Source organism: Dasypus novemcinctus, chromosome 26 (genome assembly GCF_030445035.2).
Source record: "Dasypus novemcinctus isolate mDasNov1 chromosome 26, mDasNov1.1.hap2, whole genome shotgun sequence".
Classification (NCBI taxonomy): domain Eukaryota; kingdom Metazoa; phylum Chordata; class Mammalia; order Cingulata; family Dasypodidae; genus Dasypus; species Dasypus novemcinctus.
Genome location: NC_080698.1, coordinates 12260063 through 12276715, shown reverse-complemented (window position 1 = coordinate 12276715; position 16653 = coordinate 12260063). Strand labels below are relative to the sequence as shown.

Here is a 16653-nt window from a genome sequence, read left to right as displayed (position 1 = left end):
TCCCAAACTGGTTACATCTTATACAAGTCACTTTCGATAAGGCCTATTTGATCAAAATACTTTCATATATTTATCTTCATAAGAAAGTGGAGAAGGGGTACCTCGTTTCTTTAATCTTCTGTCCTTATAGAATGGAATAAGGAATGTGTGAAAATAAAGCCAAAATTTTATACTTATTTTTGGTGTTCATTTCAGCTACTTCCCATATTCATGCAACTTGGATCACGGGAGTTGATGATGTTTTATATTGACCTGAAACAGACTAATGATGTTTTGCTTACGTTTGAAGCACTCAAGGTAAAATTATTAAAAATGTGGGGTAATTGAATATTTATTTACAGTGATATACCTGTGTGCTTTGGGATATAGCATCTCTGGGTTTTATTGTTCAGGGCACTTCTTTTGCCAGATGAATTATTATAGTAACAAATGAAAAATGCTTATTTAGATAGAATAAATGAGACTTACCAGGTGCTTCTACAGAAGTTAAGGAGTCAGTCCTAGGGGACTAAATGTTGAAGGAGAAAGTGGAGCTAGACCTAGAAGTGACCTCGATTATTGTTGAGTAGAAATGGAAGACTATGTATATAGTGCCTTCTTCTGTCATACTGCCTTTTTTCTTCATTTTTAGAAATTTATTGAAGTATATCACACATATGTAAAAATATGTAAACAGTAAGTGTATAGTAATAGTTATGAACTTACAAAACAAACATATGTAATATCATACAGTGATATCATACCTCACCCTACCACCAATACCTTGAATTGTTGTGAAACATTTTTAAACTAATGATTAAAGAGCATCCTCAAAATATTACTACCAACCAAAGTATCTTACATTGTATTTCTCCCCAACCCCCCTTATTATTATTATTACGTCATTTTTATATGAACATATGTAAACAATGAGTGTATAGTAAGAGTTGTGAACTTACACAGCAACCATGCATAACATCATAGAGGAGTCCCATACATCAACCCACGACCAACACCTTGCTTTGTTGTGAGACATTTATTACAACTGAAGAAAGAATATCATCAAAATCTTACTACTAACTGTAGTCCTTATCTTACATTTGGTGTATATTCTCCCAACTCAACCTATTATCATTTTTAAAATACATTTTTATGACAGAAGTTGTAAACTTACAAAACAATCATGCACATGTTCAGGATTCCCATACAACACCCTTCTATCAGCACACCACACCACACCACAGATTATGAGATAATTATCATCAGACTATTACAGGTCCATAGCACATACTCCGCCATTATCAACACAGTACATCTTTGGCTTAGGTGCATAAATATTACATCATTACTGTTAACCACAGTGCATAGGTCACTCCAGGTGTATTTTTCCCATGCTTCTCCACATTTCCACTACCCTGCAATGGTGACGTATATCTACTCTAGCTCACAAAGGACACTCTTGCATCTGTACCATCTACCACAATTCTCATTCACTTCTGGGTTTACTGTGTTATTCAATCCCTAGATTATGCTCTAGCTTTCTTTCAGTTGGCATTTACATCCCTAGATTACCATTTCAGTCACATTCCAATTTATAAACCAGCTGTTACTATAATGTGTTACCATCCACTGTATACATTTCCACAGTTTTACAGTAAAGGTGATTAAAACTTCTACATACATTAAACATTAATAGTCCATCTCAGCCTCCTTTTATCTCCTTTAAGAATTCACCACCTCAGGTCTTGAAGATATTTTCTTACATTTTCTTCTAGAAACTATATGTTCTTGCTTTTATATTTAGGTTTTTGATTCATTTTGAGTTAATTTTTGTGTAAGTTTTGATAGGGGTCCTCTTTCCTTCTTTTGGCTATGGATAACAAATTCAGCACCATTTGTTGAATGGACTATTCTGCCCAGTATAGGTGGATTTGACAGGCTTGTCAAATATCGCTTGACCGTAGATATGTGGGTGTGTTTCTGAACCATCAGTTTGGTTCCATTGGTCTGTTTGTCTGTCTTTATGTCAGTGTCATGCTATTTTTACCACTGTAAGGCTAGGTAATATGATTTAAAGTCCGAAAATGAGAGTCCTCCAACTTTACTTTTCCTTTTTAAGATGTTTCTGGCTATTCAGGACCCCTTACCTTTTCCAATAAATTCGATAATCATGTTTTCCATGTATTTAAAAAATGCTGGTGGAATTTTTATCGGGATTGCATTGACTCTATGTCAATTTGGGTAGAATTGACATCTTAGTGATAGTTAGTCTTCCAATCCATGAGCATGGAATGTTTTTCCAATTAGTTAGATCTTTTTTTATTTCTTTTAACAATGAGTTGTAGTTTGCTGAATTCAAGTGCCCTACATCGTTGGTTTAGTTTATTCCCAAATATTCGGTTCCCTGTTTGCCATTGTAAATGGAATTTTTTCCCTGATTTCCTCCTCAGATCGTGCATTACCAGTGTCTTTTAAAATCTATTTAATATAAGCATAGATACTCCAGTTTTTTGTTGTTGTTGCTGGTTTTTGTTTGTGTCGTTGTGGATTTTTTTTTTTTTTTTTTTGTTACTTAATGCATGGAATACCTTTTTCCAGCTTTTCACCTTCAATTTATTGGTATTCTTGGGTCTAAGGTAAGTGTCTTGAAGACAGCATATAGGTGGCTCATATTTTCTTATTCATTCTGCCAGTCTGAGTCTTTTGATTGGGGAGTTTACTCCATTAACATTCAATGTTATTACTGTAAAATCAGCTCTGATTTCACCGAATTTTAACCTTTGGGTTTTATCTGTCATATTTTATTTCTACCACTCTTTTGAGACTTCACTTACTTTTAATGATATAATCTTCATTTCTAGAATCTCTTCCAAACCTCTCTCGCCTGTCTTATCCTTTCAGACTATAGCACACTCTTTAGTATTTCCTGCAAGTTCGTCTCTTGGTTACAAACTCTCTGAGCTTCTGTTTATCTGTGAATAAGTTAAACTCACCCTCATTTTTGAAAGACAGCCTTGCTGGTTATAAGATTCTTGGCTGGAAGTTTTTCTCTTGCAGTATCTTGAGTATATCATACCACTGTCTTTTTGCCTCCATGGTTTCTGGTAAGAAATCAGCATTTAATCTTACTGGGTATCCTTTATATATGATGCGTTCCTTTTCTCTTACTACTCTCAGAATTCTCTCTTTGTCTTTGGCATTTGACGTTCTGATTAGTGTGTATCTCAGAGTTGGTCTGTTTGGATTTATTTGGATGGGAGTACGTTGTGCTTCTTGGACGTGGATATCCATGTCCTTCAACAGGGTTGGGAAATTTTTTTTACCATTATTTCTTCAGATATTCCTTCTGCCCCTTTTCCTTTCTCTTCTTCTGGGACACCCATGACATGTATGTTTGCACATCTCTTGCTGTCATTTAGTTCCCCAAGAACATGTTCAATTCTTTACATTGCTTTTTTCATGTCTTCTTTTGCATGTTCACTTTTGGATGCCATTTCTTCAAGCTTACCAATCCTTTCTTCTCCCTCCTCAAATCTGCTATTATATGATTCCATTGTTGTTGTTTTTTAATTTTTTGCACAGACTCCACACATACGGTCATCTCACAGAGCATCGAGAGTCCCCCCCCCCCACCGTTTTTCCCTGTGTCCATTTGCTGTGTCATCTTATGTGTCTCTTTTTGTCTTCTCTTCTCATTTTCTCCTGTAGGCTTCACTGGGATTTGATCCTGGGGACCTCTGATGTGGAGAGAGGTTCCCTCTCACTTGCACCACCTCAGTTCCTGGTTTCTGTTGTGTCTCGCCTTGACTCTCCCCTGCGTCTCTTCTTTTGTTGCGTCTTCATCTTGCTGTGTTGCTTGCTGTGCTGACCTGGCTTGCTGAATGGGCATGCCTTCAACAGGAGGCCCTGGGGCCCTAGATGGAAGCCCAATAGCTTGAGCCACATCCACTTCCCCAGTTTTTTTTTTTTTCCTGGAGCACCAGATTTTTTTATTTTTAATTAAAAAAATTTTTTTAATAATCTTTTTTAAAGATACATAAATCACACAAAATGTTACAGTAAAAAATTTAAGAGGTTTCCATTTACCCCACTGCCTATACCCCGTACTCCTCCCACATCAATAGCTTCTTTCATTAGTGTGGTACATTCATTGCATTTGGTGAGTACATTTTGGAGCACTGCTATACAGCATGGATTTATAGTTTATGCTGTAGTTACACTCTCTCCCAGTCCATTCAGTGTGTTATGACAGGATATATAATATCCTGTATCCATCCCTGCGATATTCTTCAGGACAATGGCAAGTCCTGAAAATGCCCCAATATCATAACTCTTTTTTCCTTTCCCTGCCTTCAGCAACTCCCACAGCCACTGTCTTCACATCACCCGGTGTATTTTTTTTTTTTTTAAGATTTATTTTTATTTATTTCTCCCTCCACCCCTGTTGCCCCCATTGTCTGCTCTCTGTGTCCATTTGCTATGTGTTCTTCTGTGTCTGTTTGTATGCTCTCATTAGGTAGCTCCGGGAACTGATCTTGTGACCTTCAAGAGTAGGAGAGAGGTGATTACTCCCTTGTTCCACTTCAGCTCCCTGTAATGCTATGTCTTCTTATTTTCTCTCCTCTGTGTCTCTTGTTGCATCATCTTGCTGTACCAACTCTCCACGTCTGCTGGCACTCCTGCGCAGGGCAGCTTTCCTGCACAGGGTGGCTTTCCTATGCAGAGCGGCACTCCTGCACGGAGTCACACTCCCCTGTGGGCCAGCACTCTGCATGTGCCAGCTCACTGCATGGGCCAGCTTGCCCTCATCAGGAGGCCCTGGGCACTGAACCCTGGACCTCTTATATGATAGACAGGAGGCCAAATGGTTGAGCCACATCCGTTTCCCACCCAGTGTATTTTTAATTTCATTTATTATGCCTTTCATTCCTGTAAGAGCTATTTTTCTATGTATGTTTTCAAATTCTTCTTTGTGCTTGTCCAATGTCTTCTTAATATCCTTATTTCTTTAGCCATCTCATTGAATTTATTAAAGAGATTTGTTTGAACATCTATGATTAGTTGTCTCAACTCCTTTATGTCATCTGGAGGCTTATCTTGTTCCTTTAACTGGCCCATATCTTCCTGTTTCTTGGTGTGGATTGTAATTTTTTGTTGTTGTCTTGACATCTGGCTTGCTAGATGTATTTCTTCTGGGTGCAGTTTCTCTGTTCAGTTTCGGGCTTTCTTGCCCTTTCTCCCTTGCTGGTTGTAGAGTAGGATCCGAGGATGTATTGTTGCTGCAAGCTGTGGAGGTTCAAGCTGCCTGCATTGCCCAAGGGACAGATGGAGCTTCTCCCTACTTTCTCCTTTGCCCCAGTAGTAGGGACAAAATTGCAGCCTTGTGTAATAATCCAAGTCGTGCAGGCCTAGACTGTAGTTGCCCAGAGAAACTGATGAAGCTTCATGCCCTTTCCTCCCCAGCCTGGGGTGGGTTTGGAGCTGCAGGTGTGGGGAGCAGTCTATGCCATGCAGGTCCGAAATGACTGCAGTTACCTTGGTAGACTTCCAAGTATTCAGTCTGTGCCAGCTGGATGTACCTGCAGTTACCTGAAGAGGCTGGTGCAGGGCTTGCCAGCTTCCTCCCCACTAGAGGTGGGGTTGAAGCCTAGGCTAGGGCTGCAGGCCAATCTCAGTGAAAGTAGCTGGTCCCTACCATCACTGTGATTTTCAGTAAGCCCTGCTTTCCCTCATGCCAGACGTAGAGTCATAATGGCGGCCACCAGCCCCCCCCTCCAACCCAGATAGGCCCAATCTCAGCTGTTCCTAGGGTTATACTCCAGCCAACTGAACCCGCCAGTCAGTAGCTGAAGTTGGTGGCCAGCCTTCTCTTCCTCCTGTTTTTGGGAAACGGAGCCTCCAACTCCAGCCACAGAACAGCTCCCAAGGCAGCTTGTGCTGCCAGAATAGAATGACCACAAGCCTCTGTCTCATGGCCTGTATTTTCCTGGAGAGGCAGGTGCGGGTCCCCCTGGCTCCTCCCCACCAGAGATGGGGTTTAGGCTAGAGCTGCCTGCAGTCCTGTCTGGATGGAAGGAAGCTGGTCCCTACTGTCACTGATTTTCAGCCTGTCCAGCTTTCACTTGTGCCTGGGATGGAGTTAAAATGATGGCATCCAGCCCCTTTCTGACTTGGAAAAGTTCAAACTTTAGCTGTTCTAATGATTATACTTTAGCCAGCCAAGTTTACTAATCAGCGGCTGAAATTGTTTCCCAACCATCTCTTCCTCCCCTATTTTCGGGAAGTGAAGCCTCCATTTCTAGCAGTGGAATAGTTCCTGAGGTCTCTTGTGCTGCCTGTGGAGGATGGGCACCGGCCTCCATGGTGCTCTTATGAATCATCTCTGCAGATGGGCAGTCTCCTTCTCCTATTCTTTCAGGGATGTTGCAGGATCCTCTCCTGGTCTTCTGGAGCCCCCAAACAGGCACTTTAGGTAGCTCTGGGTGATTACTAACAGCCCTGTAGCAAGAGCTAACTCTAGGAGCTTCTTACTCTTGCCATCTTGCTGGTTGTCTTTTGTCATACTGCCTTTTAAATATTCCCTCTGTCAGCCAACAACACTCTAAACTCTTAAAGATAGACATATTGTGTGATAGGTGATCTGGGTGAACAAAATATAAATCGGAAAACAAGTGAAGAAATAGTAGGCAGACCCAAATTCAGTGAAGATAAATGATTTTCTAGGTTGCAGAAGGGCTAAACAGTGATTGAGTTGAGCTAATTTAGCTAGAACATTGAACAGATTATGCTAATCGCGTTAAAATGGAAAAGTTCAACAAAAAACTCTTTAGGGAAGCTGTGCAATAATAAAATGTTCATAGGATTATATCATTACTTATAGCGGTATTTTTCATTTCTTGTTTCTCGCCTTCATAAAAACCTTTGGAGTTGGAAGGGCAAAGAGGACTGTTAGAGAATCTTAGAAGTTTTTTTTTCCCCTTTATTTTTTCCCTAAGCAATATTAGTGTTTCTTCTTGGGTGAGGGAGGTTGTCTACTTCAGAGTACTCTTTGTATTTAGCTGCTTAATTTAGTATTTTGTGAAAAGATTTTGTGATTATCTAGATTGTTACATGCTAACTTGTGTTGTCTTTGTTTAGCATCTAGCATCTCTTCTGCTCCATAACAAGTTTGCCACAGAATTTGTTGCACATGGGGGAGTACAGAAATTACTGGAAATTCCTCGTCCTTCTATGGCTGCAACTGGTGTATCCATGTGTTTATATTACCTGTCCTACAACCAGGATGCCATGGAAAGAGTAAGTCCAGTCCATTCAGGTGTGTGGGTGAGTTGGGTAACAAGTTTCTTGAGAAGAGCGAATTCACAGAACGACTTTTGGGTAAGGAAAAATGAATTATGCCAAAAGAATGAATTGTGCCAAAAGAAGCAAGGAGCATGAATGTCTGGCCTTTGCCAAGCATTCTAAAAATGTAAAATTGTTTTGAAAAGGTCCTGTGTTTTTCTGACTTTATGTGGAAAAAGGAGGATGAGTTGGGATGTAGGAGCTTTATTTAGTTGCCATTTCTGTTGCATTAGAATTAGTCCTTCAGGCACTTTTCAGATGTCCCTCAGTGGAGTTATGTTTTGCATTTTTGAGTCAATCAGTTGTAAAATCAACAGACAGTGCTTTGTTTATGTTAGCATATAGCTTGGAGTAGATTAGTAAGATATTTCTAGCTATTCGATGAGTACTGCAGAGGTTCCCCTGTTTGGGCCTTATACTCTATTTGAGTTAAGACTCTTTCATAGTTATTGCTTTAAAAAAAGAGTTAAGTGCATTACACATTTGAAAAGTAATGGATGCCTGGGAGCCCCTAGGGATAATCTCATCATCTCTAAGCCTGGAAGATTTTTTTAATGTTGTTCTGTGTGATGTAGCTTTTTTGATACAGTGAAGCTGAAAAGTGCTTCTGGAGTTAGACCGTTGTTCACCCTTGTTGATTTGTCGATAAGATAATCAGTTTTTTCTCTCCAGAGTTCAACAAAATGCAAGGGAAGGTCATTTGAGAATAGTAAATTGATATTTATTATAGCTAAGATACAGAAAAAATACCAAGTAAACCTAGGCAATACTTTAGAATTCATTGTTCCATAGCTGACAACAAAATATATGAATGGATCAGTGAGAAAATCTTTACTTTCAAAGGTTCCCCTGCCCCCAATTTTTAAAAATTGTTTTATTATTCTTTTTTGCAGGTTTGCATGCATCCCCACAATGTTCTGTCTGATGTGGTGAACTATACCCTGTGGTTAATGGAGTGTTCTCATGCCTCAGGATGCTGCCACGCCACCATGTTTTTCTCAATTTGCTTCTCCTTCCGGGCTGTCTTGGAACTCTTTGACCGCTATGATGGTCTACGTCGTTTGGTGAACTTGGTGAGTTTCTTTTAATGGCTTTTCTTCGAGAGGGATAGGGGTCCTGTCTGTATTGGCTACACTTTAGCAGCACACCATTGACGAAAGAAAGCTTCTGCCTGGCAGAGTTTTCACTGTCTTTCTTTGTGAAGTGTCCCCCTGGCCATTCACAAGTTTCTCTTCCTTTTAAGTGGTTAGAGGACTGTGTGCTGCTATTGACTTGCCTTGGATATTGTAATCCTGTAAAGGGAATTAATTGCTAATGATAATCATCTTTCTAAAAGCATTGGTTTTGTGTTTTTATATTTTTCAACACTGATTCTTTTTCAATATGGGTTTAATATTTTTCATTCATATGGCTACTGTTTTCATGCCTTGTAAAGTAGATATGCTTTGATGTCTGCTGGTATTGTTGAGCATGAAAGTTTACTGAGATCTTTTTCTTCTTTTTCCCTCCTTTTACTTTTCTCTTCTTGCTTGTTGTTCCCCCACCTGTCTTTGCCCCATTTTTTGCCTCTTAATAGATCAGTACTTTGGAGATTCTAAATTTGGAAGATCAAGGTGCACTTCTGAGTGATGATGAAATATTTGCTAGTCGCCAGACTGGGAAACATACGTGCATGGCATTGCGCAAGTACTTTGAGGCTCACCTGGCCATTAAATTGGAACAAGTGAAGCAGTCTCTCCAGAGGACTGAAGGTGGTATTCTTGTCCATCCTCAGCCCCCATATAAGGTGAGAAGACTGTGTCTTAAAGGGGAAAGTTCTTTTTTTTTTTTAAAAGATTTTATTTATTTATTTATTTCTCTCTCCTTCCCCCCCACCCCGGTTGTCTGTTCTCTGTGTCTATTTGCTGTGTCTTCTTTGTCTGCTTCTGTTGTTGTCAACGGCACCAGAATCTGTGTTTCTTTTTGCTGCATTATCTTGTTGTATCATTTCCCCGTGTGGGCGATGCACTTTCTTTGCACTTTCTTTGGCGCTGGGCGGCTCTCCTTACGGGGCGCACTCCTTGCGCATGGGGCTCCCCTACGCGGGGACACCCCTGCATGGCACGGCACTCCTTGCGCGCATCAGCACTGCGCATGGGCCAGTTCCACACAGGTCAGGGAGGCCCGGGGTATGAACCCTGGACCTCTCATGTTGTAGGCGGACGCCCTAACTGCTGGGCCAAGTAAAGGGGAAAGTCTTTTAACACTTTCTGTGGCATCTCAGGTCCAACATTCACTTTCAAATCAGTGGAATTTCTGTGACATATATGCTTTTGGATTATCCTTGCCTTCTGTGAAGATAGAATAATTGAAAAATAGATGTTACAGGAGAATTTCTAGGACTTACTTTGCTCACAGTTGTTAGTTGCTACTTCTCTGGGATACTAGGACTAAAAATTTAACTCAAGTGTGTGTAAAAGCACTTTTCTTTTATGAAAAATACTAGATATCCTGCCTTTTCCTATTTCAAATTTCTTTTGAAAGGGTGTGTTGGTCACTGTACTTCTCTGTCATTTTTGAACCTAGTGTGTTTTGGGCCCAAGACCATGGATACATCTGTGTGTTTTAAAAATAATAAATTGTAAAGAAATCAATTATTTTACATGGTGCTTCTTTTTCTTCTTAAGCTGTGAAATAATTGTACCAACAAATGGAAGATTTTGTTACTTTTTGGGCAAAACATGAGTCTCATTATAAATAAAATAAAAAATTAAACATTACATATTCTTATTTCATACTTGAACTATTGACTCAAATTTCAAAATTTGAAAGCAGTTATTACTTAGCCTTATTGTTAAAAGCTGTTGGCCACTGAACTGTGCTGGAGAGGGTGATGGTAGATGATAGAGTTCATTAATAATATCTATCTCTCCTTACAGGCATGTTCGTATACTCATGAACAGATTGTGGAAATGATGGAGTTTTTGATAGAGTACGGCCCAGCGCAGCTATATTGGGAACCAGCCGAAGTCTTCCTCAAACTTTCTTGTGTGCAACTTTTGTTGCAGCTTATTTCTATTGCCTGCAATTGGAAGACCTATTATGCAAGGTGGGACCAGAGAGAGATTTCAAATGAAGCTAGATCCTGCTTTTCGCCAAAGTTGATGTTGGTTTGCACATAGTGAATGCTTAACAAACATTGATTGAAATGAATTGTTGGGCTTGAATCTCAGAAACTAGATTAAACATAATGATATGATTTCTAGTTTATAGGAGTACCTGTTTATATTTTGGTTTTGGTAATTGCAAATTATCAGAGATCAATATCTGTACTTTCAGGAAGGTTACATAAGTTACATAAGGTTACAGCTGCAGCCCTGGAGTGGAAGTCATTTCTTGAGACTGAAGTCCAGCATTCTTGGGGACTTTGAAATTAAATGTCTGTCTACTATTTGACACATATATATATAATGTTTATTTTACTTTCATATAAAAGAGTATATTTGCTCTTGGAATTTAACACACTATTAAGATGGTCATAATTTATTTAAAGGCAAGCACAGCAGGATGAGGCTTAGAAAATGATAACTGATGTAATCAAGAGGTTGGGTGGCTTCTTTTTGAAGATAAGGTAAAAAGGAATTAAAACTTACGGAAAAATCGATGTTTGAAGAGAACATGGCAACAATGTTTATAAATAGCTGTTTTTGACCTTCTCTCGCTATCTACTTACTGCCATAAAGAATTTATTTAGGATGAATATGGCTTGTTTGCTGGGATAACAAGGCAAATAGAAGAGAGACTACTTTGGAGTAGCTGTTATCTCAAGTTTTGGTCTCAGGAACCTTTTATTGTGTTAGAAATTATTTTTTGTGTTAAATGTATTAATATTTACCAGTTTATAAATTAAAACAGAAAATTTAAAAATATTTATTAATTCATGTAAAAATACTAATATGAACTCTGTTGCATGTTAGCATTTTTATGAAAACTTTCCAAAACAAAAAATAGATGATTTTAGCAAAACTTAAAATATCTAACTTAATATCTCATTATCTGCTTCTGCATCCAGTCTGTTGAGATATCATGTGTTGCTTAGCCTTTGGAAAACTTCACTGTACACTCATGAGGAATGAGAATGAGAAAAGAACGTAACATTTCACCATTATTATGAAAATAATTTTGACCTCACAGGACCTTCTGTAGGGGTCTCAGATTCCCAGTTGTCCCCTGACCACACTTTGAGAACTGCTGTTGTGGAATATTGAAATGAAGTAGACTTATATTTACTCAGAAATTTGCTTAAAAGATGATGAAAATTCAAGAGATAACTAGGTTTAAGGAAGCTATACATTTTGACTGGTAAATTGAATTACTAAAAAAAAAAATGCAGATATGTTTGGAATATGTCCTTGACTTTACAAAAATTTATTTTCAAAAGCAATTGTCCACAATGCTTGTTTTTCCTTCAGAAAACCCTGAAACTTGCAAAGAGAAGAGAAAACTTAGTTTTTGTTACTTTTCTCCATCTTTTTTTCCTAGTATATGTGAAAGTACATACTTGAGATTATACTATTTAACCAAATTTGCCTTTTTTATGAAATATGTCAATATACAGGAAAGTATAGAGAATAATAGAATATTTTGTAACCCGGGTTGACATCTTGCTGTATTTGCTTCTTCCTTAGTTCCTTTCTTATCTCCGCCTCCCCAGAGTAACTGCTCTTCTGAATTTGGAGCATGTTCCTCCATTCATGTTTTTATACTAAATGTATAATATGTATGTGTCTATAAATGATGACATAGTGTTGTTCTGTATGCTTTTAAAATTATATAACTATTATCCTATATACATCTTTTGCAATGTGCTTTTTTAGCCCTTATTTTTTTGAGATTTATACATGTTGATATTCATTTAAACTACTGATTTTCTATACTAGACTTTATATATTCTCCAGTTGATGGAAATGTAGTGTTTTTCCTTTGTGGGTTTTTTTTTTTTAATTTAAATTTAAAAAAAAATGGTTGATAAATGGTTCCATGAATCTCCTTTTGGAGTCTCTCCTGAGGATATGACTTAGAAGCTGGGCTTTTTAGATACTGCCAAATTGCTTGTAAAATGATCATACCATTTTCTTCTCCCACCAGCAGCATATAGGAGTTTTCATTTCTTCTCAGTACTGGTATTGTCAGGTTTTAAGTTTTTTATCTTATGTTTTTATTTCATTACTGTATTTTGAGCCTTTTTCCTTATCCCTTAGAGTTCTTTGAAAACAGTTTTCCATGGCTGCAGAGTAGTTCATCATATGAGTTAACCATGAGTTAACACATGTTCCTGTCATCTGTGTAGGTTATTCTTTCACTATTTTAAATGATGTGGCAGTAGACAGCTTAATACATAAATACCTGTTTGTATTTCTGATTGTTTCTTTAGGACAGATTTGTAGAGGTGAAATTCCTGGGCCAAAGGTTGTGAACATTTTAAGAATCTTGATCCATATTTCCAGATTATTTTCTTAAAAAGGTGTCCTAATTTCTACTCTTACCAAAAATTTGAGAGCATTTGTCCTGCACACCCTCATCAACATTGGTGATTATCCTTTGCTTTTAATCTTAGCAGTTTGATAGGTGAAAATCCCATTCCTTTGTTGTTTTCAAATGAATTTCATAGTGATTTACAAATCCTCTCTCGATGCCATGGCCAGGGAACAAGCTACACAAGTAGTGGTTTGATCAGCTGTACCTTTTTTTTTCTTAACTATTTTTGTTTCTTGTGGCTGTATTCTAGTTTCCCTTTGACTAGTTCTTCTTCCTGTCCAGGAATGACACTGTGCGCTTTGCATTGGATGTCCTGGCTATTCTCACTGTAGTGCCGAAAATCCAACTCCAGTTGGCAGAATCAGTGGACGTGCTGGATGAGGCTGGCTCCACTGTCTCCACTGTCGGTAGGTTATCTCATGCCATTTTTGTTGCTGCCAGGTCTGGATTTGTTTACCTTTGCTCTTCTGGTCATGGTTATTTTCTTGATCTAATTTCGCATTATTAGAACAGAAGGTGGTAGAGGAGAGTACCTTGCTGCTGCCCATAAATGATGTCATGAAGGTTCATAGAAGGGAATCATGCTAGTAAATTCAAGTTTTTTGAGTGGTACAGATATTTCTGTTATAATGGAATGTAACGTGCATTCCTGAAACCTCACACTCTGCAGTCTTGTACTAAAAACAAGATTTTTAGGAAAATTGGGCAGATAGTGAAAAACTTAGACAATTTTGTAAGCCATGCACTAACAAAAATAATTGGCAAGCAGACTAGAATGGATAGAGGTTCCCATACACATGAACAGAAGGCACATACCAGCATCACGTTAATTAGAGCAGGGTTGGTGAGGTCTGCTGCTGAAGTGGGCTTGGGAAACAGTGCGACTGGCTATAGAACCTGGGCTGCACCACTCTGGGGAGAAAGCCCAAGGTTAAGGTACTTGCCTTTAATTTTCTTTACATAGCAGAAAGAGATCCTATACTGTAACAGTCTGAGGGCTTTTTCCCTTCCTACTAATATTTTAAATTTATTCCCACTGTTTTGTTCCCCTTAACTAGGAAAAATTATACAGCAGCCTTGGTGACTTCATATAATACCGACCTCATTCCCTTATTTAACAACTGCTTATGTATTAATTGTGTTATAAAGGTAAATTGTAGCAGAACTGATTGTATTTTATAGAAATAATTTCCTTGTACTTTTTTAAAAAGTGAGGTGGTTTTCTTATAAGTAGTTCAAAATTAATAGAACTCCAAATTTGACTCTGGAACACTGGTAAAGTTGGCCACAAGTTTTATAAGAAATAATATAAAAATTTTTGTGTTTGTTTTTCCCCAATAGGTATCAGCATTATTTTGGGAGTGGCGGAGGGTGAATTCTTTATCCATGATGCTGAAATTCAGAAGTCAGCACTTCAGATTATTATCAACTGTGTTTGTGGCCCAGATAACCGTATCTCCAGCATTGGCAAATTTATCTCTGGAACTCCTCGGCGAAAGCTGCCTCAGACCCCCAAAAGCAGTGAGCACACGCTGGCGAAGATGTGGAATGTGGTGCAGTCCAACAATGGCATCAAGGTGCTTCTGTCCTTACTGTCCATCAAGATGCCCATCACAGATGCAGACCAGATCCGGGCCTTGGCCTGCAAAGCCCTGGTGGGCCTGTCTCGCAGTAGCACTGTCCGGCAGATCATCAGCAAACTGCCTCTTTTCAGCAGCTGCCAGATCCAGCAGCTGATGAAGGAACCTGTGCTGCAGGATAAGCGCAGTGACCACGTCAAATTCTGCAAGTATGCTGCTGAGCTCATTGAACGGGTGTCAGGGAAGCCACTCCTCATAGGCACTGATGTGTCCCTGGCACGACTTCAGAAAGCAGATGTTGTTGCCCAGTCAAGGATTTCCTTTCCCGAAAAAGAGCTGCTTCTGTTGATAAGAAACCATCTCATTTCTAAAGGGCTCGGAGAGACAGCAACTGTGCTGACGAAAGAGGCTGACCTGCCCATGACTGCAGCCTCCCATTCCTCTGCCTTCACCCCAGTTACTGCTGCTGCTTCTCCTGTCTCTCTTCCCCGAACCCCTCGCATTGCCAATGGCATTGCACCCCGACTGAGCAGCCATGCTGCTGTGGCCACCTCTGTCCCTGCTGCCCCTGCTGCCCACTCTCAGCCACGACCCCCACAAGGTTCACTAGCTCTGCCTGGCCCATCTTATGCAGGCAACTCCCCTTTGATTGGTAGGATCAGTTTTATCAGAGAGAGGCCGTCACCCTGCAATGGCAGAAAAATCAGAGTGTTGCGACAGAAGTCGGACCATGGCGCCTATAGCCAAAGCCCAGCCATAAAAAAGCAATTGGACAGACATCTTCCTTCCCCACCTACGCTGGACAGTATCATCACAGAATATCTTAGGGAGCAACACGCTCGCTGCAAGAACCCAGTTGCCACCTGCCCACCTTTCTCTCTCTTTACTCCTCACCAATGTCCTGAGCCAAAACAGAGGCGGCAAGCACCTATAAACTTTACCTCCAGGCTAAACCGCAGGGCATCATTTCCAAAGTATGGAGGGGTAGATGGCGGGTGCTTTGATAGGCACCTTATCTTTAGCAGGTAAGGAGAGATCTCCTCATCCTCTGGGAACTAATACTTTTCTTTAAACCAAAGTGTTTGGGCAGTGGCAGCAGAGATTTGTTAGCTCAGAATGCTGTTTGTTGGCCTGAAGTAAACACTGGTTGTCACTTGGGATGAAACGCATGAACAAATGTAATTGTCAGCCGTGGGTTCCTTGTGTGAATATCGACAATATTGATATGATACTATTGTGTGCTTATCACAATTAGTATGCTTTCTGGAACCCATGGAATACACTGTCCCTCATCCAAGCTGCCTCCGATTCTGCTTCTTTGCAAATTGTATGAAAGGTTGTGGAAATACAGGTTTTATACCTGGGAACTTTGTTGTTTAAATTTGTAAATGGAGGTCCTTTTCTCTTATTTAAAATGGAAATGAACCATTGAAGGTCACTGTGATATTTTGGAAGAACCCATTTAAAACATAAGTACTCTTGTTTTCTCTCTCATGCTTTCAGCAGTTTGCTTTTTCTGAATCCTTGCACATTCTTTGTCTGCTTCTCTTTTTTTTTTCCTTCATTTGTTTGTTTAGGTTCCGTCCTATTTCAGTGTTTCGGGAAGCCAATGAGGATGAGAGTGGCTTCACCTGCTGTGCATTCTCAGCACGGGAGCGGTTCCTGATGCTTGGCACCTGCACCGGGCAGCTAAAGCTCTATAACGTGTTTAGTGGTCAGGAGGAGGCCAGCTATAACTGTCACAACTCGGCCATCACACACCTTGAACCTTCCAGAGTGAGTGTGTCTTCCTAGGTTGCTCTGAGTCATTCTTCTAAGACAGGTTGGTGAACTATGGGTCTGTGTATTGGCTGCCTGTTTTTTTACATAGAGTTTCATTAGGACACAGCCATACTCATGTCTATGCATTGTCTGTGGCTGCTTTTGAGGCACAAGACAGAGTCGAGTAGCCACAACAGAAATCATATGGTCCAAAAAGCCTAAAATATTTACTATCTGGCCCTTTAAGAAAAAGTTGGCCAAGTCCTGTTCTAGCTCCTGAATATATTATTATTTCTGTATTTGCTTCAGTTTTGGAAACAGCTTAAAATAATGTGAATTTGTAGGAAAACAAGCATTATATGATTCCCATAGGTGATAGTTTATTACTACTGTTCTCTGGATGGAATTAATACCTCTGGTATTCCAAAAGTCAGGACTGTTTAGATAAAGATAACTTTTCTGATTTTAGAGAAAA

General features: G+C 39.4%; 1 protein-coding gene across 3 annotated transcripts in view; it reads left to right on the top strand.

Annotated features, from left to right (window-relative positions):
- The window catches only part of DCAF1 (DDB1 and CUL4 associated factor 1), a 92664-nt gene that overhangs the window by 55408 nt on the left and 20603 nt on the right, over positions 1-16653 (top strand). For all 3 annotated transcript variants that reach the window (XM_058288141.2, XM_004451771.4, XM_071212082.1), the window contains exons 8-15: positions 196-297; positions 7117-7275; positions 8214-8393; positions 8897-9106; positions 10239-10408; positions 13120-13244; positions 14179-15442; positions 15995-16193. In XM_058288141.2, the coding sequence (XP_058144124.2) occupies positions 196-297; positions 7117-7275; positions 8214-8393; positions 8897-9106; positions 10239-10408; positions 13120-13244; positions 14179-15442; positions 15995-16193 (2409 nt within the window). The remainder of the gene's footprint in view (positions 1-195; positions 298-7116; positions 7276-8213; positions 8394-8896; positions 9107-10238; positions 10409-13119; positions 13245-14178; positions 15443-15994; positions 16194-16653) is intronic.